This window comes from Castor canadensis, chromosome 9, assembly GCF_047511655.1.
Source record: "Castor canadensis chromosome 9, mCasCan1.hap1v2, whole genome shotgun sequence".
Taxonomy (NCBI): Eukaryota; Metazoa; Chordata; class Mammalia; order Rodentia; family Castoridae; genus Castor; species Castor canadensis.
In genome coordinates this window covers 144,158,997-144,181,846 of record NC_133394.1, presented here as the reverse complement: position 1 = coordinate 144,181,846, position 22,850 = coordinate 144,158,997, and the positions used below count along the sequence as shown (strand labels likewise).

At 36.1% G+C, this 22,850-nt stretch overlaps 1 protein-coding gene across 1 annotated transcript in view; it reads right to left on the bottom strand.

The window, feature by feature from the left end:
- Fbxl5 (F-box and leucine rich repeat protein 5) overlaps positions 1–22,629 on the bottom strand; it is a 48,829-nt gene extending 26,200 nt beyond the window's left edge. Inside the window, exons 1-6 of the mRNA XM_020171638.2 lie at positions 22,448–22,629; positions 13,101–13,316; positions 10,172–10,267; positions 8,673–8,859; positions 5,925–6,107; positions 3,271–3,396 (exon numbers count right to left, since the gene is read on the bottom strand). Coding sequence (XP_020027227.1) covers positions 3,271–3,396; positions 5,925–6,107; positions 8,673–8,859; positions 10,172–10,267; positions 13,101–13,316; positions 22,448–22,531 — 892 coding nt within the window. The 5' untranslated portion in view covers positions 22,532–22,629. The remainder of the gene's footprint in view (positions 1–3,270; positions 3,397–5,924; positions 6,108–8,672; positions 8,860–10,171; positions 10,268–13,100; positions 13,317–22,447) is intronic.
- Between the last annotated feature and the right edge of the window lie 221 nt (positions 22,630–22,850).

Genomic DNA, 22,850 nt, shown 5'->3' with positions numbered 1-22,850 from the left:
AGTGCCTGCTTTGCAAGCATGAAGCCTGAGTTCAAATCCCAGGACCACAAAAAAAGTATGACTTCAAAGGAATAAACGATCCATAAATAACATCAGTTATTGTGCCTAAATAAAAGAGACAAAGAAGAAATTTGAAACTGAACTCAATTAGTCTGATCAAAAAAAAATCAAACAAAAGAAAGTACCACAGAAATGTGAAGTAGTTAAAATTGAGTATAGCTTTTGAATTTTTAGCAACATCTATGAAGATTAGATATTTACAACAGGTTATACTACTACAACCACCACCACAAGAAACCATGGAGCTGGAGATGTTAACTCAGCGGCAGACTGCTTCTGCAGCATGTGTGAAGCAGTGGGTTCAATCTCCAACACCACACTCACTGCACCAAAAAGGAAAAACTGTATTTTGATCACCTTTTTCAGAATCTTATTGCTGTGCTTACCTTAATGCCTAACTTGAATGCTTTACGAAAAATAAAGCTGCTTAACAGACTAAGGAAGACTTAATTAAAATAAAATGGAGCATAAACACCAAAGGAATATAAATAAAAAGAATTACCAAATGTTTTACTACTGATTTCCTATTTATCGATATTAGCTTAAATTCCTCCTTTAGCCAGACATATAAATGAAATATAAATTAAAATTACTTTAGTAAACCTTACTTATTCTACTATAAAATTTTATTGCTAAGCCATTCTTCTGAGTTTTTTGGCCCTCCCTACCTGAATGTATATTGTTTATTTTAGAAAATCTTTAAAAATTAAATATCCTGTGAAGAATAGTAGTTTTTCTGCAAGATAAGCAAAGACTGCTAACTTGGAGGCCAGGTGCCCAATGGCTCATGCACATAAACCCAGCTCCTTAGAAGGCAGAGATAGGAGGACTGCAAATTGGGGCCAGCCTGGGCAAAAACATAAGACCTTATCTGAAAAAATAACTAAAGCAAAAAGGGCAGGGAGCACAGCTCAAGTGGTAGAGTGCATGCCTAGCAAGCACTAAGTTTAAATCCCAGTACTGCCCCCTGTACTGCTAACCTGAAAAAGCACTGAAGCAGGTGAAAGATTCAAAGTTTAGTCTTAAGTCTTTTTAATCAACTGAATTGATGTAATATCTTAGAAAGGCTTCATCTGTGTGTGTGTGTGTGTGTGTGTGTGTGTACGCGCGTGCATGTGCACTGTGGATCAACCCAGGCCCTTGAACGTGCTAAGCATGTGTTCTACCACTGAGCTGCAACCCCAGCCTTAGGCTCAATCTTGACAGTTTTAACCTTTCCTTTTCAATATGTAGGAAAAAGATGGTCATCCCTTTGCTGTCTTGGAGTGTTGAGACAAACATAGTAAGTTTTGTTAGGAAGACATTTAAATTCCTATCATGGGTATTATCAATTTTCCCAGAAAAGATTAAGTTTTCCCTAAGGTGATATCGAAGCAAAGAACTTCATCTCCTTCAGTTCTTTACTCAAATTCTTCCAAGAACCTAAACAATCACTCTACCTAAAACTGCAACCTTTCTCCCTCGTTCTGGCATCTTTTCCATTCATTATTTTCTCTACAACACTTGTAGAGAAGTATATATTTTAATAGAATATGTATTTTGCCTGTATTTCTTATCTGCCTCTCCAATTCTTAGGCTCAACAAAAACAGCATTTTTTTGTTCGATTTTGTTCACCATTACATACACATATGTATGTAATTACAAACTCATACCTAGAACAGTGCCTGCCACAGGGAAGCACATGGCTACACCCTTCATGAAAATAAATCTCTTCCTCATGAAAGACCTTCCAAACTTTCAAAACCATTCCAAAATGTGACTTTTTCATTTAAAAGAAAAAAAAAACTTTAGCTGCTAAAATACTAATCTTTGTACTTATTAGTTCTTATGGTCCATGTTTACATATTTCACCAAACTAGCCTACTGTTTTTAAGTAGGAAGCTGTAGAAATTTACCTACAGCTTCAGTTTTATTAAACAGAATATCTCATCTGACCAGACAAGGTGGCAAATGCCTGTAATTCTAGCACGTGAGAAGGTGAGGAGGAGGATCATAGGTTCAAGACAAGCTTGGGCTACACAGGGAGAACTAAATCAATCCCCACAAAAAGATCTCATTTGTTAATCTTCTACTATTTCACTGTTTTTTTAATAATTACATTATCTAGAACTTATGTCTTCCTCTTTCATATACCAAAATAACATCTCTGTACTTCTACTACAGCATTTTTTCATTATGTACCTTGGATTAAGAATTATGTACTCAATTTTCCATGACTTCTGAGTTTTTTAAGGGTAGCTTTCCCACATTACCTACTATCTGGCTCTCCTTATATTTGTGTGGTAAAGCAAAGAATTTTCATATATGAAGCTTTTTTCTCTCTGTGATGTGGGGAACTGAACCCTGACCAGGCCCTTACACATGTTAGGCAAGTGCTACACCACTGAGCTTCCTATTTCACCCCAGCCTAGATTCCACAGCAACCTTAGGAGGGACGTTAAGACTTTACAAATGAATATACTCAACAGCTGTATGTTGCCTTCTTCTGGGAAACACTGACTCAATGAAGTGACATGAGTTCTGATAAAATGATTAACCAAAAAGGCCCTAAAAAGCATATTGTAAATTATAAAGCACTATAATGAATGTATTTTACTTCCATATAGAAAGTAGTCATCATTTTCTGGTTTTTAATTTTAATATTAAAAATTAGGAGGGCCAGACATGGTAACTCAAACCTGTAATCCTAGCTACTCAGGAGGCAGAGATAGGAGGATCATGGTCTGAGGCCAGCCTAGGTAAAAAGTTTGTTAGACCCCATCTCAACCAAAGAATGGCTGGGAGCTGTGGCATGCCTGTCATCCAGCTATGGCAGGGAAACACAAACAGGAGGATCAAAGTTCAGGCCAGCTTGGGCATAAAACAAGACCCTACCTCAAAAATAACCAATACAAAAAGGGCTGGCTGAGTGGCTCAAGTGATAGCATGTCTGTCTAGCAAGTTAGCAAGTGTGAGGCCCTGAATTCAAACCCCTGTACTGAAAACAAACCACAGGGGAAAACACACTACATATATTTAAAAAAACACTTCAAACACAATAAATCTTAAATTTGCCTTTTATACTCCAAATTTTTAAAAAGCAGTAAACTTAAAAACAAGTTTCTTCAGAAAACAAAACCCACAAAATACACAAATTTTTAATATCTAGTAATTATAATTAATGTGCTATTAAAACACCATGAAATAATGTAACTCCAGGCATGACTTACCAGATTCATCTATGTCAGCATCTTCATCCCACTCCTGAAAAGCACGACTTTCATCTTTCCTACTTTTCACCCATTCCTCATCTGGCTCAGTATCAAGTTCAGTGGCAGGACCACTGTACCAGTCACCTACAATGAATAAACAATTAAGAGTAAGAGTGCATTGTCTACCATTACCAAAATAATGCATTTACACTAAAATCTCTACATGCAAGAAATATATCAGTTCCAGGAAATGGGACAGCTATTTTTAGGAATATTTAGTTATGGTTTAAAAAGTTATACTTAAATAAGCAAAGGATTCAATTTCAAGAACACTGAAAATAAACTGTGACTATTACAGTTCAGTTAACAATACTAATTAATTAACAGTTGGTATTATCCCAAAGTAAATCTCCCTAAAACTAAGGAAACAGAACTACAAAAAAACTTTAATTTTCTATATATCTGCCTGCTATGTACCTACTCTACATAAGAAGGTTTTCAATTTTACCTTTTAAGGGCTGGAGGCTTGGCTCAAGTGGTAAAGCACCTGCCTAACTAGTGAGAGGCCTTGAGTTCAAACCTCAGTACTGCCAAAAAAAAAAAAAAAAAAAATTTTACCTTTTAGGGAAATAAGCTTAATGATTACCTTCCCACTTCAAAGAAAAATTATTATTAGCCTTACATGCAATTTTTAAAATCATTGAAACTGACCTAATCTTTTTTCCCTACCATGTTTTCACACTGGCTCCAGAATAATCTCATTACAATGACGCTAATTAAACAAAAGGAAGCAGGACTTTGTAATCATTAGTGAATCAGTCAGCAATTCAAAAGTAGGTAGGAACAAAAGTCAAAGAAAAAAACTAAGGTAAAGTAAATCCATAAATAAATACTTTATATACTTAAGTGAAATAGATCAATGAAACCTGCTGCAATCATTTAAAGTAGGGGAGAGGGACATGAGAGAGAGATGGTGGGGTGAACCTAACCTTACAATGCTTACATTGTAAGCCTATATGGAAATGCCACAATGAATTCCCCCTGCATGACTAGTATCTGCTAATAAAAATGCTTAAAAATTTTATAGATCCTAGAGAACATATTATAACCAAAGAATATGATCATGAAACCAAGAGACAAGAAAGAATTTACTAAAATCTTAACATTATATTTACTTTAGGTTTCTCAACCTAGACAACATTGACATTTTAGGCTGAGTAACTCTTTGACACGGAGGAGCAGACAAATTGATTGTAGGGTGCTTAGGACCAACTAGATGATAGTCCACTACTCAAAAATGGAACAAGAAAAAATGTCTCCAGACATTTCAAATGTCTGAGAGGGGGGTCAAAAACAATGAAATACCATGAATAATTAAAAATCATTTCACTGAACATTTTGTTTAAATGTTTTTAGAAAGTGTAAGATCTGAGTGACTTCATGGAAGTTAGCACAGCATTCTCACATTTGATGATGTATCAAATTGTATCTAATTATGTTTTTCTTAATAACTCTTAATTAAAAACAGCTGAACAAAAAGTATTCACTACATCCGTAGTTGCCTTATTTTACTTTTTAGCTATTTCATTATTCTACAACTAACAGGAAAAAAATAATCCACGTAAAAATAATAATTCTATTACCTGGGTTATATTAGTCTACCCAATATATCAAATATCTTCACTCAAAAAAATATTAAATATCTAACAACAGCTTATTTTAAAAATTCTGCAAGTCAAATGTGACGGCAGGGTTTTAATTCCAGCACTTGGGAGGCTGAGGCAGGAAGACAGTAAGTTAGAGGGTAGCCTGAGCTGCATGGTACAAATCTCATTCCCTTCATTCCCCTCAAAAATAATAACAAACTTTTACATTAAGACTCACAATTTATATTAGACAAAATCATGTGAGACTATTAAAGTTACCTATAATAGAAAACTATAAAAAATTAATATGAATTTTGAAGTTAATACTAACTAGAAGAACTGTTTTAGTTCAGTAACAGAAAAATATATACCGCATTAAATAGCTGCATATATGCCATGATTGCATTATATGTTCAGGGAAAGAACATTTTCTTTAATTGTCCATATGTTAAAGGTAACTTACCACAGTGAAATTTTGGTTTAGAGAACGAGGCATTACTAACCACATACAAAAAAAAAAGATGCTAAATACAAGATTAACAGATACTTTGAGCCACAACCAAAAGGAAGCCATAATGATGTATCATCTTTAAATTTTTAGAGTTTATTCTGTTTTTTTTAAAATACTCAATCCAATTATTTAAAGCATTCTGAAAACCAATTATACTTATTTTTAAGTCTTTACTATGAAGAATTGTACACATTACATAGTCTGTAGAAAGAACCAGTAAGTATAATGAATCCCAGTCACCTACTACCTGTCTTTAATGATTATCAACATTTTGCCAATTTTTTTTATTCCTTCCAACTTTTTTCCTAATTATTCTAAATAACTTATCCATGAATACTTTAGCATTGTTAGCTTTTATAAAATGTATACCAAAAATATATCACCTAACTACAAAATCTACTTTTGGTCAAGTTCTCAGTCCCCTTCCTGGCCTTACTCATTAATGGCTGTGAATATTTATCCAGGAATGCAGATTGAAAATTTTTTTTTTTTAAATTAAAATCCCATTTACCTACCTCTGGCCCAATGAACAGGGTAAAGATGCTTCCACAGCGATCCAGTTTTTGCCAGCTGAGACCATTTAGTGCTAACTTGACTGCATCGACATAATTCTTGAGGATTAAGGTAACTGAAAATTGACAGCATTACCTCAGGAGGAAGATGAGTTATACCTATGGAGTGTTCTGACACTTCTGCTTCTGAAATAAAGAAGAAAGATTTAGCAGTAAAGGCTACAAGAGCAAATACAGTAAGAAGTCACAATCACATTTCTGTAAGTAAAATTCAGTGCCTGAAATTAATTCCTTCCTGCTTGCAAGATGGAAAAAGGAAGTAACACGTAGTAGAGGTAACATGGAGATGTTAAACTTGCTAAGAACCTGTAGGGTTAAACTATCATGGCCCAGATCATACTTCATCAGTAGAACAACAATAATGAACACAGAATTGACTTCCTCTTACAAAGGCATCAGATAAAAAAAAGACAATACTCACTTTGTAGCATCATTCGAAAAAGGAGTCAAACAGGTTATACAACTTTAAATTAACAACAGTAGAGTCAGCTAGATTATGAGAGCTCCAAGAAATCTTTAATGACACATACAAATCTCACAACACTCTCTACGCAGGCATAATGACCCCTGTTAGCACCTTCCTTGTGCTCCCTCTTTGAATTTCACATTTCAAATAAAAAAGAAAGATAAAAGATCTATAAAATCTAATTTGAGCCTGCAGATGGCTTAACCTACTTAAATTATTTATACACTAGTTGAGATGACATACTTACTTCTGATGCATTGATAAGAAATCTTTATAGCAAGTATTGTGGAAAGTCAGTGGATATACAATTTATTGTAACTTACCATGTCAGTAGCAATTTTGTGAAAGAAAAATGAGGAGTGTTACAATAATGTATAAAATATTTATCTCTAAGGCAGGTACCAGTGCCTCACACCTGTAATCCTAGCTACTTGGGAGACTGATATCAAATAGCTCCATAGGAGGCCAGGCTGGGGAAATAGTTCTAGAGACCCCCATTTCCAAAATAACAAGGGCAAAATGAACTGAAGGTTTGGCTCAAATAGTAAAGCACCTGCTTCACAAGTGTGAAAGCCCTCAGTTCAAACTCCAGTCACACACACACACACAAAATTCTCTAAAATACTATGGATTATTTGAGTACCTTGTATATCTGATTTGACTTCACAAAGCAACTTAAATATAGAAATGCAATGATCAAATTACTTTAAACTGCCACTTTTTAAATGCCAAATGTTTTAAACATAATGCAACTATAATTTGCTTTGAAGGAGTGGGAAAATTAAATACAGTAAGTGTGATGCTTTTAAATCCCATATTATAATTATAATTAAACAAGACACAGCAGGTTTTCGCTTGGTATCTAAGGCACAAGCTATACTTCAGAGTAAAGCTGACAAGCTTTATGGGTTTAATCATAGCTTAACTTACATCATTTTGTTTCAACATGATGAAATTTTGTTAAAATATGAAAAAAGGATCAAATTCACAAAATTGTATGCTATTTTAACAGGAATGACATTGCTACTGTCCACCTACAAGAAGCCAAAAGAATTTTTACTAGCCTAAGAATGTCAACTGCTTTTTTAATGATATTTTAAAAGGCAAACCTATTGAGATAAATAAGAATAAAAAATAAGGAAGTAGCCTATTAAGAAAAAAAGGCAGGCATATTTTATTTGCATTTCTCACTTGTATTCTAGAAGTAAGTGTACTCTGAATATTACTAGAATTAAATGGAGACAATGATAAACAGCAAAGGATGAAAATAAAGCTACAGATGCTCCTTTGCTTACAAAGAGGTTACATCACAATGAAGCCATAGTAAGTTAAATACGTCCAAGAGCAAAAATACATTAAATATATCTAGCCTACCAAACATCATACTTAAAAACAGTACTACGAAGTATCATTTGTTTCCCCTGGTGACCACATGGCTGCTCCATATTGCAAGAGAATATCATGCAGCATACAGGTAACCCAAGAAAAGATCCAAATTCAAAATTTGAAGTATAATATGTGAACTGCTTTTGTGCTATTTAAAAGTCAAAACCTTGTAAGTGAAACCATGGTAAGTCATGGACCGTATGTTTTAACATAACTGATTTTGAAAACTGATGAAAAAACACAAGGAAAGATAAAGGCAGCCACTATAGTCAATGGAACTCAGAAAGTCGGATAATAGTTCAAAAGTGCTCTGAACATGATAGTTCTCAATTTTGATGGGTCACAGTAACAACAGTAACTGTAATTATTGTGTATATATAAATTTATTCAAGAAAGCCAGGTGTCAGTGGCTCATGTGGCTCGTGCCTATAATCCTAGCTATTTGGGAGAATGAGATCAGGAGGATTGTGATTACAGGCCAGCCAGGCAAATAGTTCTCAAGACCCCCATCTCCAAAATAACCAGAGCAAAATGGATTGGAGGTGGGGCTCAAATGCTAAAGCTTTGCAAGGGGGAAGCCCCAAGTGTAAACCCTAGTTCCACCAAGGAAAAAAAAAAAAAAACCTCATTCAAGGAACACTATTGCATACGGCCCACGTATATGTTAGATTACCATAAACACTAAATTCTGAAGTAGAAACTACTGTCTTCAATTACATTTACATGTGAAAATAAGGTTTCAACTGACCACGGTGCAAGCCTGACTTAAATTACAAAATTGGCAATTCATAACAAGGTAGCAGTGGCCTTGAATAAGTAAACTGATAAATTAATCTCACCTGTATCTGATTTTTCATCCACTGAATATTTGAAAAACTTCTGTCGCTCTTCAGTTTGATTCCATAGGCTAAGACCTCTAAGCAGTTCTGCTGTATCCTTCTGAGAGCAGTGTTGGGCAATCACTTTCTTCTTAATATCCTTAAGCTCTTCATAGGTAAAATACTCCATTAACATGGGCTGAAAAACCTAAATTGAACAGAATGTAACAAAATGCTCATGAGGAAAGATGCTTATTAGTTTTGTTTTGCTCTGTACCCTTTCAATTGTTAATGGTTCCAGTGTAGTATTATGAACATATGCATCAAAGAATTTAGTTATTAATGTTAAGTTAGTTTATACAAAAACTACAAAGAATATTGCCAAAAAAGTTCCTTCTGTCTATAGTTTCTCCAACTAGTAAGTCAGGCCATAAGCAATTTTAAAGCATTACAAGATTTTCCTGTATAGAATTTGCCAAAGACTCTTAATCCTTCTCTTATTGTTAGACATTTTAGACCAGTTAATTACCTTCCGGTAGGTATTAAGTAACTGAATTCTACCCAAATAGAGCCTTTACCTCAAATAACAATGTTACCAATATACTGGAAACATAAAAATCACAACTCTACTGAAGTCTTTTCTGGACTTTGAAGATGTTTCCTCAAATCATTACTTTACTACAGTGATTCGTATGAAACTGATCCATGGCTCCAATTTATAGTATAATCTTTAGAGGATGAAATAAGGCTGGTTTTTTTTCATTGTTTTTAGTTCCACAGATAATTTTAATGGGTATCACAGGTTAAGAAATATTGCTACAATAAGTGATTTGAATGCTGGCTACGTATTACAATGAGCTGGGGAACCCTGACAAACTACCATGCCAATGCCTCCCATATGGATTAATTGGTCTTAGAAGAGCTTAAGAAGTAGGCTCTATTTTATTCTTAATTAAGAATCTAATTACAAGGTGAAGCCACAGTTGAGAATCACTATAGTAACTGAGTTACAGCTGAAAAACCATCCAACTTCCATAGAATACTGTCATGGTATCTATTCCTGATTATCATCCCATGATAGAGAAAAAAAAGAAAATTTTGCCCATCTGTTTAATGATAGCCTAATACATATGTGTATTAAACCTAACACTGATAAATTTGAACTAAAATTTAACTACTGAAGCCTACTACTGAAAAAGAAACTAAACATTCTTTAAACTTATCATACAGAAAATATCTAAAGACTTACAGAGTCCTTTAAAGATTCTGAAAAATATTAGGGTGATGTAAAGTTATTAACAGTGTCATCAACACATATGCATTTCTTGAATAAATAAAATTATTTGTTCAGTAAGAACAACCTTTCTAAGGAAATAAAACTAAAGCTCCCAAAAGGAACTGGAAGCTTCTCTCCATAAACTGGCTACATCTTTCTATACATTATTTTGTAGAACCTAAGGCAAAACAGTGTTTTAAAAATTTTATAAATCTAAATGACAATGAGGAAAAATAATTCTTACCTCTTCTTCCTCTTTCATGTGAGGAAGAAAATCTCTTGTAAAAGCTTCCAATCTTTCTTTCAGCTGTTTTGCATAATTTAACTGCTCATATTCATTCTGGAAACAAAAAATTGTGTATTTTTGGGAAAGTTTTTCTTCATTTATATTGTGCCTGATCCCAGGAAGTCAATTTAACTTTCAGCTATTTCAACATAAAACCTCAGAACAAAACACACAGAGCAAAGTGGTCTCTATACTTGTTGTATACAAGACGTCCTTAGGGGAAGGGGTACAGCTCAGTGGTAGAAAGCTTACCTAACATGCTTAAGGCCTTAGGTTCAATCCCTAGCACTGCAAAAACAAATGAACAAACAAACAAAAACATCCTAAGAATAATATGCTTTGAATTTTTTCTTTAGTAATCTGATCTCAATTCTTTTTTTTTAAAATCTCATTAAAAAGTCTAAAAATAGCCGGTATCTACTCAAAAACTTCTATTAATTTGATTGATGTTATATAATCTTATATGTCAGTTTTCTCTATTAACTTTGAATATTCTATATGATACTGGATGTATCATAACATAATCCAATTAAGAGCTATTGCATATAACCTAATCTAATCTAGTATATTCGCTACTAAAAAAATTCAGGAACTTTTTTTTTTTTATTTACCCTGACAAAATGTACACACCTTAGTATCAACACACCTTCTAAAGGCAAGGGTCTTAGTACAATTTAAAATAAATCATTCCAATTTTAGACAACTCTCAACAGCTACAAACTCATACGAACTAACACCATTTCTCCCTGTAACTTATCCACCTCTTCTGTACCTATCCTCTCAAAAGTGTAGAAAACTTACAGTATAATGAAATCTAAAAAAACAAACATGGGACTATTTCATCCCTGTTGAATCCTGTCTCCTCTTTTCCTTATTCAACTGTTTCTATTTAATTCAAACTTATATTCTTTTTTTGGTTTTTTGAGACAGCATCTCACTATATAGCTCAGACTGGCCTCAAACTTAACAATCTTCTTGCCTCACTCTCCCTACAATGTTGTTTCTTAAGCATGCCCACATGGTTTCCAATTCCACATATATCCTAACAATACATTTTCTTTTCTACACCAGATCATTCTTATGCCCTTCAAACCCAGCTATGCCTTCTCCTCCTATTAATAAATGTCTACCTGAATTACACAGTAGTTCAAATCTAATGTGTCCAGAACAGATTGTATTTCTTCACTCTCTTCTGTTTGGCCTAGAAAGTCAGGTTCAATCCTCATTCATTTCTTTTTCTCTTTTCTCCCTCCTTTTATATACAATCATTGCTTTCTATGACTGTTAAGGCTCTCCCTTCCCCTCTACATCCACTAGTCACTACTTTGGTTCAGATCTTCTGAACAGGTAATACATGAATATGGTATAAAATTAAAGGTGTATTCAACAGAAAAGTAAATCTCCCCTCCCTTCCATCAGCCACCCTATTCAATCTCTTACCTCCCTATCAAGTAGCTACTCAGTATGCCTCTGAAGATTAGAACAATTTTTTAATACTAATCTTCCTGTTCAGTTTTTCTTTTCTTCAACCATCTTCCTCCCTGATGAACAGCCTTTTTTGTGTGTGTGGTACTGGGGCTCAAACACAGAGCCTACACCTTGAGCCACTCCACCAGTCCTTTTTGTGAAGGATTTTTTTCAAGATAGGGTCTCGAGAACTATTTGCCAAGGCTGTCTTCAAACTGCTATCCTCCTGATCTTGGCCTTCTTAGTACCTAAGGATAATAGGTGTGAGCCAATGGCACCCAGCTTGAATAGCCTTTCTAGAACAAAATCTCTAAGTGATAGGTGCATGGTGGTTTGACAGAGTTGTAGTGTAAGCCTATGCATCCCTGAACTGAAAGGGAAGTAACATCAAATTTCTATACCCTATAATTCATAAATTTAATTAAAAAGAAAATGTCTATATCATTATCCCAAACTATACTCAAAAGTGCCTTTCACTTTATATTGTACAACTGAAATTATCTTATATAACTACCTTGCTTCCAATAATAAGAAAAAATAAAATACAACAAACATTACAGTTGATGTTCAAGTCTTGTTTCTTGTTGTTGTTTTGCAGGGGATTAAACCCAAAGCCTCATACATGCTAGGCAAGAGCTCTACTACTGAGCTACATCCCCAACCCTCAATTTTAAATTAAATAAAATTTATAAAATTCAACTGTTTATTCATTCTAAGTAACAATTTTACCTTAAGTCATCAGTAATCTGCATTATTAGCTTTCCTTTAAGAATTCAGCAAATGTTAACAAAATATAACAAGTTCATGGTAATTAAAATTTCAACTTATAAAAACAACTTTAAAACTTGGTGAGCACAATTCTCTATAAATTTTTATTAAACAGTAATAAAGCAGCAACTGACAAACACTGTAGCCAAACCTAAGCCAGGCTCTTCTCCACTAGGGTCTGACCTTAGACGTGTTAGTCTAGTTTTAGCAAGAATCCTCCTTAGTTGGTCTAACAAAAATCCTTTGCCCTTGGTATTTGAACAGTTCAATATCTTAACAAATTCCTTGCTACCATCCTCCTCAGTACCTTACTCTCCTGGCCTGCCTTCAGCAAAAATCCTATTTATTTATCGAGAATCCTCCTGGCCTTGATGCTTCCCATCAGTAATTTTTCCACACACTGACCCCTCTACCTGTCTCCCCAGGTATAAACCATTACTTGTCCTTATATTCAAATGAACCAGATTTCTCTTTCTTACTGTAAGCCTCCACTGAAATCAGTCCTCTGGAATAGTCTTTCTAGTCATCATCAACAAGAAAAATATTTTTCTTTAAAATAGTAGCATTGACTATAAATTGTTAATAAGTTTTGCCAATAACATGACCAGATGGCACAACTTGTAATACTAACACACCAAGTTTTCCAACTTACCTTAACATTCTTCAGTCCCTTTTCAAAAAGGCTAAGCATCTCAGATAGTTTATTGTCAGAATGGACATTATAAATGGTCTGACTGCGTTGCTGAAGCAAACCAATAATGTACTCATTTTCAATCTGCTCATGCATTTTGAACTCCTTGAAAGTAGCATACAAAGACTGCAGAAGAGCACGGAAATCGTTGTTGTTTGAAAAGTTGGTTTTAGAAAGCTAAAAAAAAACATAGAAAGAAAAGGCATATAAATACATGCAAACATGAAACAATATACCAGTAAGAAGCATTCAAATGTATTCCTATTTACTTTTTTACACAGCAATATATTTCCCTTATACTTGGCTATGTTAAGTACAAATAAATTAACAAGTTATAATTTAGAAGTACACTATGCCAGGAAATAGTGGATTGCATTGTGAAGGACTTAGTGATACAGAAAAATGAAGCACGCATAAGTCACATAGTTTCTTTAAATAAAAAAGAATTTGACGTGGTTCCCTCCAAACCTAAACTCCTATTACTTTGTACGTATCAAAAATACAGGCAGGTACATCCCAAAGACATACATAAACATTTACAGAGTTAAGTTAGAGTAATGGTGTAAGTGCTTTGTTCTTTGTTTAGAATGTTCTATATGCTATTATACTACTTATAAAATTTAAAAATTCAGAAATATTCTATTGTAGCTTGTTTAAACTTTATTATCAAAATGAAAAAGGTCTGTCTGGAAATATAAAACATTAGCACATGACTAGATAATTTAAGGAAGCTATTTTTTTTAAGAAAATGGATATAAATGCTTAATAGCTTATATAGGAAATCATCTACTTATCTGAGCTGGAGGCCTTACAATAGTGCAATGCAGAAACTTAATACACCAGAACATGAGAAAGTAAATCCACTTGAAGAAAAGATACAAATCAATGAAAATATGGAGAAATATACCATCATTTTCTTTTAATTCTAGTATTCAACAAGAGAAAGAAAGAAATTTAGAATTCCTGTACAACTCTTATATATACTTGGTGGCAAATTCTAATATTTAAAAACACATTATCAAAAAACCTGTTTCAAGTTAAAAAATTCAAAATAACAGTCAAATCCTCCATACTCTATATTAAATCTGCCTTATACCCATCCTAGCTTCAAATTTTATAGGGGAAACAATTAGATTAAATACACCCGGTAGATAAACAAGAGGCAAATGCTAACAACATGCTTATAGTCTTGCTTTCTAAAGTCTTATCTAGTATTTCTAAAACGGAGCACAATCTAAGCTGTTATACTAGCCTGTTCACAGCAAAAACTGTGGTCTAGGTGACAGCACAGAAAAAGGTGACACAAACTCCTAAAGCAATTCCACTGCATATAACAGAACTAAGTTTTTTCTACAAAATGCAGACTGATTAACAATAAGAGTGACAGAGAACTGACCCTTGACTCAGATTCCTAGGATTTGATGCCAGTTCTACCATTTATTTAGTGTGTAAACTGACCAAAGTTACTTTTCTCTCTCAGTATCTTCGTTTCTTCTTGGTGTTAAATGGGAATAAAACACCTATACTTTACATGGGTGGATGAGTTATCATCATTTTGAAAATTAAGTCATTCATTTTTTATAAATTCATGCACTTTTTACTCTAGCTACTGAGTAGCTATTATGAGCCAGGCACTGTTCCTGGTAATTAAGACACATGAGTAAACAAAATGAAGACCTCTGTCTTTATGGAGTTTACACTTTTACAAAGAGAAATTAATAAAAAAAAAAAAAGTTAACCTAACTAAATACATGAGTAATTACCTAGAACAGGGTTTAGCAATTTTCTACAAAGGGCCACACAGTAACTATTTAACTTTTGCAGAGCACATGATCTGCAGTGACCACTTAACTCATCTGCTGCAGTGTAAAAAGTAGCCACAGACAACATGTACACAAACTGTGGTTGCATTTCCATAAAATTTTGCATTTATGGACAATGAAATTTAATATTTATCCAACTTTTCACATGTCACAAAATAGTCCTTTAATTTTTTTCAACCATGTAACAATGTAAAAACAACTCTTAGCTTTTGAGCCATCTAACAAAAGTACACAGAGCAGATGTGCTCAAATTCATGTATATATTTTAAATGCTAAGAAATGCCACACCAGATTATGACAAAATTCATTAGTGACTGATAGCTGGATGTGGAATATTATGTGTTATTTTACTTAACTAAAGAAAGATAAAAAGGAAAAAATCTTTGAAAATATTTCTTAATAGAAATATGACATAAATCAAAAGCATATAATTAATGGCTATATTTTTTAAATATCAAAATAAACAATGCTCTCACGAGTTAAGGAAAATAACATCTTAAAAGTTACGCAGGAAATTGTGCATATTATTTCTCGTTGGAAATTCTTTTAAAGAATAGGCTAAGATTTCATGCTACAACCTGAGAAGCACATTAGCTATTATAAAAGCCTGACTATGTTAAGAGTCAAGCCAAGCAGTGATTCAAAGCACTAACTCTAAAGCCAAGTAATAATGGACTCTGACAGCAAGTCACTAAATAGCCCTACAGTTTCTTCATCTGAAAAATAGAGCTAGTAATATTAACTACTTCATAGAGTTCTTGTGATGTTTTAATAAGCTAATATATTTAAAGAACACAGAATATAACAGATATTAGCCCTACTTAGCCTTTTCTGTCACTATTGCTGTATTTCACCTAAAATAAAACTATCATTAGAAGGCCCTAAAACAACTGGCACAGTCATTATGGAAAACAGCATAGAAGTTCCTTAAAAAAAAAAAAATTAAAAATAGAAAAACAACTTCTGGGTGTATGTATAAATGAAGTGAGATCAGTATCTCAAAGAAGTCTCTATACTTCCATGTTCATTACTGCACTATTCACAATCAAGATATGAAAACAACCTAAATGTCAGCAGAAATGAAAGTCATGTTTCTTCAGCCTATTGTATAAACCTTTTTCCATTCTCCCCCAAGAATGAACTGAAAAGGAAATGTGATAAACACATATATCCATACATAGCATAATATTATTCAACCATTTAAAAAAGAAGAAAATTCTGCCATTTCTAACAACATGGATGAACCTGAAGAACATTACACTAAGTGAAAGAAGCCAGACACAGAAAAACAAATATTGTATGGTCACACGTACAAGTGGAACTATTAAAACTCAAACTCATAGAGAACTGTGGCTGCCAGGGCTGTGGGTGGGGAAAATGGAGAGATGCTGATTATCAAAGGGCACAAGTTTTCAGTTATATGATGCTTAAGTTTTGAGGATCTGATGTACAGCTAACAATACTATTTTGTTTACTTGAAATTTGCTAAGAGAACAGATCTTAAGTGTCCTTATCTCCCCCACAGACACACAATGGATGTGCTGATTAATTACACTGTGGTAATCATTGCACAATGTGTATGTATATTAAATTATCAAGTTGTACATCTTGAACGTACAACTTTATTTGTCAATTACACCCCCAATACAGCTGGGAAACATGATCAACAGATGAAAAGACGTATTCTTGGGGGAGAATGGAAAAAGGTTTATACAATAGGCTGAAGAAACATGACTTTCATTTCTGCTAAGTTCTCAATCAGTGTTTGCTAATTTCATGAGCAAGTGAAGACAGGCCCAAAATTAGTTAAAATAAATCAGTTTTTGAAAAGTGCAAATCCTTTCAATCTAATACAGAAAGTTAGTAGATTTAGTAGTTAAAAGAATAACCAGAACACATATGACTCTTTAAAAAGTCTGCTTTTATGAATACTTTTTTCAAAATTTTGACTGCCTCTACTAAGGTAATTCAAGCACTTAGACTTAATTCAGGAAAAAAATAAACCAGGACACTAATAATTTCAAGTACATAGTAATGGCCTGTAAGTCTATACTAGGTGTTAGAACACAGGTATTATCATCCCCATCTTAAAGGTTAAAAACAGGCTCAGAGAAACAATTTAGCCTAAATCACAGAACTATGCAGAAGACAATGAAACAGATTGTCTCTATGTCTCAAACACCTATACTCTTTCCACAAGGTACAATGTTGTCTCAACCATAAAGCTACCTTTCCAAATCCAAGCTGGTAAGTAATCAGGAAGAATACTTGCTCTAAAGCAAAAGTTCTCACTATTGGGACAATTTTGCCCCCCCCAGGAGATAAAGGACAAGGTCTGGAGACAGTTTCAGCTGCTACCACTGGAGAAGTGCTACTGACATCTAGTGGGTAAAAGCCAGGAATGCCTCTGAAAACATTCTACAGCCCCCACAACAAAGAATTACCAAGCCCAAAAAGGCAACAGTGAGCTGCTTCTGACAAAATGTTTCTGAAACACTGTTCACCATGACCTAGTCAGTTCCCAAGACTGGATAAAATGCAATACAATCCACACATACACACGTATCACAAACCTTTAAGCAGACTTCAGGAAACAGTATCTCCCTCTCTAACTTGTGATATACTCTAGTATTTACTTTTCCACTTCACTTTTTTCTAAGCTTTTTTTTTTGGCAGTACTGGGGTCTGAACTCAGGGCCTCACTCTTGCTAGGCAGGCACTCTTACTGCTTGAGCCACTCTGCCAGCCCTTAATACTATTTCTGATCCACAAAATCAATTTATGATTTACCAATGAATCATAGTACATATATTATAAAACAGTGCTCTATTGTAGACTCTAAAGGTTACTACTGACCATATGGTAATATACTCTGGTGTCTTCAAATTCAATGAAGAATCTTTATGGAACAAGATACACATATTCAACAGATATTAACAAACAGCAACACAGTATCTTCCATATTTTTTAAAAAGTTTGTAACTGACTTTATGTCTCAGATACTCCAAATTAACAACCTAAAATAAAACAACCTGGCTTCAAACTGATTCTCAAGTGTTGTGCCTCTTAAAGCCAGTAAATTCAAATATAGATATAAAAACACATAACAAAGTCCCGAATAATTTTTTTTAATTTTCTGTCCACTTGGTTAGACAATGCTTTCATTTAATCAAGGGAAATTTACACTCAATGAATAAACCTTAAGTGGTCAAATTTACTTGACAGATGGAAAAACCGATGACCCAGAGAAAAACTGTTTAGAGAAAAACTGTTTTGCATAAAATCATAGAGTTAGTAGTAAGTAACGAGTGAGATAAGGCAAAAGAACATGCACTTCAGAAGGGGAAAAAAAAAACTCTAAGATTAAAACTCAGGCTTTACTAATTACAAGTTGGATGAGTGGTAAGTTATTTAACCACTAAGACGTTCCTCACTTTTAAATGAGAGATAATACTTGTCTTACAGGGCTCTTGTGAGGATTAGAAGAAATAACATCAAGTGTGTAGTAAAAACTTACTATATTCCCCTTTCCTTCTTCTCTCAGCTCTCAATTCAATATTCCTTCCTATAAACCAATCCTCTCAAACACAGTAAGTTTTTATAGGTACGAAGACAAATGAGAAGAAAAAGAACTGACCATGAGACTATATTCATTCAATTTAAAAAAAAATAATAATCTATTCAAATTATTCTGAAATTATTTTCTTCTTAGAATTCTGGTTATAAAATGTCCCTTTTTATATGAAATGAGGTAGATGGGACTCACCTAAAATACCTAGGCACTCCCTAAGGTTTCCTCCACTTGAATTTTTTTACAATTCATTTATGTATAAATCTTGAGAATGTCCATACTAAGCACATCCTTCCACCAGCCACCTAACTGTTCTCAGAAATCAATCAAAGAGGTAACTTCTGATACTTTCTCACGGAGTTGACCATACACTTTCCTTTGCTGTCACTCTTCCCTGTTTGGACATCTTCCTAGCGCAGACGTCACTCACTACATATTAAATTATGAACTCAAGACCAGTGACCATGTCTCACATTGCTAACACAAGCTAACAAGGGCAGACTGGCAAGCAGAAACTCCATTCTCACTGACAGGACTAACAGAGCTCAGTTATGAGGATCAGAGGAAAGGCTGAGAATTCAGAGTGAAACAGGAAGAGGATAGTGAACAGAAATTTTTACTAAAATAATTCCTATGTGGAAGGACAGTAAATTACCAAAAAAGATTTCTTAGCAGACTGTTACCATACAAATCAGAAACTACTATTGTTTCATTCGAAGAAAATGAAGCTAGCAGTCCTAATCCTGACTTGGATTTCCATCTCAGTCTATCACTAACTGCTTACATAATCCTTACGCTATCTAATCTAGGCCTATAAATTCCAGGCTAAAAGACAGAAATACCCCCTGCCTGTACCTACCCCAAAGGACTATTATCTGGGTAACAAAGGTGAAAAACCTTTCTGTAAGACCATTTATAAAAGAGAAAATCCATAAGCAAAATATTAAATTTAGTATAATACAGTATTTAATATACCCTACAGCTTCAGAATAAATTGTTCTAAGTAAATTAATCTAATTATACAAATAACGGATTTAACACTAGTAAATAAATGGATGCTTCTAAAGTATATTGTACTTAAAAAGTTCAGTATTGGAAATAAAACTAACTTCTTTATAGTTACTGGGCATTCAGAGTCAAAATTTAGAATACAGTGAAATAATGTATGATGTAGCTTTTTAGTTTTATTGTAGTCTGTTTGGATTAGATATCCTTGATCTATACAAAGGACAGTGAAGGTAAAATGTGAGACATTTTAAAAAAAAAGAAAGAAAGAAACTAACTCCTTTAAGATCATTTGGTCATCACAAAATACTTATTTTCCTATTCCTGCACACAAAGGACATCCTAAGAGACTTCCAGTGGCTCTCGGTATCAAGAAGAAATGATGGCATAAAATTCCTATGCAGTTTTTTCCTTTGCTAAATCACCTTGGTCACAAAAATTGGACTTTTCATCTTGATGTACACATATGTAATCTCATTAACTATATGTAATCCAGAATTAGTGATAAATTTTGCAGTGCTGAGATAAATTAGCGATAATTCTGAATTATGCAATGTCAAATTGAAAATGCTTATTAAACTAGTTATGCAAGAGGGAACGTTTAAATACTGAAAAGAATCTTATTTAGCTGGGCACTGGTGGCTCCTGCCTGTAATCCTAGCTACTTGGGAGGCTGAGATAGGCCAGCCCCAACTAGCTTGAGAGACAACCCCCCCCCCACCTCCAATCTCCAAAACAACCAGAGCAAAATGGACTGGAGGTGTGGCTCAAGCCATAGAGCACCTGCTTTGTGAGTGCCTGCTTTGCAGGTGCAAAGCCCTGAGTTCAAACCCCAATTCCATTAAAAAAAAAAAAAAAAAAGATCTTGACTCAGATTTAAAAAAAAGGCAACTGCACTTTCAAAATTTAAGTATTCTCAATCACCAGAAAAAGAAACACAAAAATAATGACTGACTTCTTCAAATTTTTTAAATAAGGCTAGACAGTCTAGCATAGCATACAACTAAATAAAATTATGACTATTTTAGGAAGGCATAAAATCTGAAACTTCCCAGGAAATCCTAGAAATCTCCTAGGAAAATGGCAATTTTCTCTGTAATACCCAAGAATCTCTGGACTACCTTTTCCCAATATAAACTGGAGGAAAAAACCTTGGATTCCATTAGCCCTCATCACCCCCTTTTTGATTTCTGAGAAAGTGAAAACCCACCTTATTTTTTCTTTCCAGAAATCAAAGGATACTGTTTCAAAGGCAGTGAAGAAAAACACACTGCAATGCTGACAACTGAAAAATACAGATTTACACACTTTTGATCACCAGCTTAGCCATGCCTTATGCTTCTCCCGGAAAAATGGTTCTCACCCTTGGCTGCACACCTGGAGAGCTTTAAATTATACTTGATGTCTAGGTTCCATCCTCAGAGATCCTAATTTTAGTTGCGGGGTTTGGACATCAGGATTTTTTAACAGCTTTCAACTAATCCTAATAAGTAACCAATCTGAGAATGACAATGTTAACAGTCCTGGTATTTAAAACCTGATTTGGAGTGTGTTTTGCTTTGTTTTAATTTTCAAAATGGAGGGAGAAGATGGTTGTGGGGCAGGGATGCTAAGATCTGAAACTTCAAATTGGTGGTGCTGTGGGTGGCTTGGCCATGAAAAAACTGGTCATCCTCCATCCGCCTCTCTGGACTACAATGCACCCCCTCTTTGCTGTTCAGTGATGCTGCTCAATACTATGTACTGTCTGAAAATTTTTAAGTTTATTTCGTTTAAATGCTATGTGGCTCACTCTTGTAAGAAACAGGACTGCCCTTAGTTTTAAGGGTACCCATATGACTTTCCCAAAATGAACTGACAAATACGGGCAATTGTAATATTGTTTTCATATCCTTAGCACAAAGCCGTAAGCTGCCTCCACAAAATCGATTCTCAGCTTATGCTGCACCCAAGAATCCACAAAGGTTCCACCACAGTCAAACCAACTTTTCCCGAGGCCCCTTGTATTTGAGCCCAAGTAAAGAATTCCAACAGACGAATAGCTGTCTTAAAACAAAATCTCCATCGAGTAAAAATAAAATATCCGGGTCAATAAAAGTTGCAAGGGGGGGGGAAAAAAAACACCATAAATGAAGGCTGATGGTCCTCTACTAGTTTCTAACCCTGTTTCTGTTTTTTGTTTTGTTGTTGTTTTCCCTCCCAAATTAAACCAGAGAAAAACCAGGGGATAAAACAAGCAGGGGTAGCTGGGAGAAGGCGTCCACAGAGCCAGGAAGGAAGCAAGCCGAGGTTCAGGAGGATGGATGCGCGCGGCCGGAGTTGGGGGGATGGCAATGCGGACGAGGAAACTGCAGAAGCGGCCTGCGGGCGCGGGTGGGAAATGTACCACGGGGAGGGGAGGGAACGGAGGGGAGGGGAGGGGAGCGGAGCGGAGGGGAGGGAGGGGAGCGGAGGGGAGGGAGGGGAGGGAGGGGAGCGGAGGGGAGGGAGGGGAGGGGAGGGAGGGGAGCGGAGGGGAGGGGAGGGGGTCCCCTAGGGTCTCCCAGGGCTCGCAGGCTCCGCACCCAAGGGGCAGCCGCGGAGGCCCCGGGCGCGCCCCTCCCCGGTGCGCAGGGCCGGGCCCTCGGAAGGGGGAGGGAGGACGAGGACGCGGCCGGACGCGCGGGGATCGCGCCGCGCGCCCCGAGGGCACGTCCGAGGCCGCGGCGGGCGGGACCGCGAGCTCCCCGAGGACCCGGGCGGGCTGGGCAGCGGCAGGGAGCCGCGCGACGCTGACACTGCGCAGGCGGCTGTTGGCGCGGAGGGAGGCGGCCCTGGGGGCTGCGGTCACCGCGCAGGCCAGGCCGCCCCGGGGACCCGCCCGTTCCTCCACGCCGCCCCGAGCTGGAGGCCCTTCGCTCTGTTATTACCTTGTCGCAGTATCGCCCCACCAACTGCTTCATCCGCCAGTGTGGGGCGGTGAAGACGTCCACTTCTTCAGGGAAGGGCGCCATCGCCACTGCCTCAGCCTCCGCCTCAGCAGCCGCGGCCGCCGCCTCTCCATAGACACCCTCGCCGCGGGGCAGAGGCGGCGCGCCCCCCTGCGCATGCGCCCGCCCCGTCGGCGCGCGCGCCCGAGCTGCCGGGCCGGCCGAGACGCGGGCGCGCGCGGGCCGACGCCATGCGGTGCCTGCGGCGCACGTGACCGGCGCGCGGGCAGGCTCCCGGCGTCTTCCACCTCCCGCCTCCGCTCTCCGAATTCCTTGTCTTAGTGTGCGCGGCAAGAAACCGAGTCTCCCTGTTGTTTCGCCTCCTAAAAACGTTCTGGGGGCG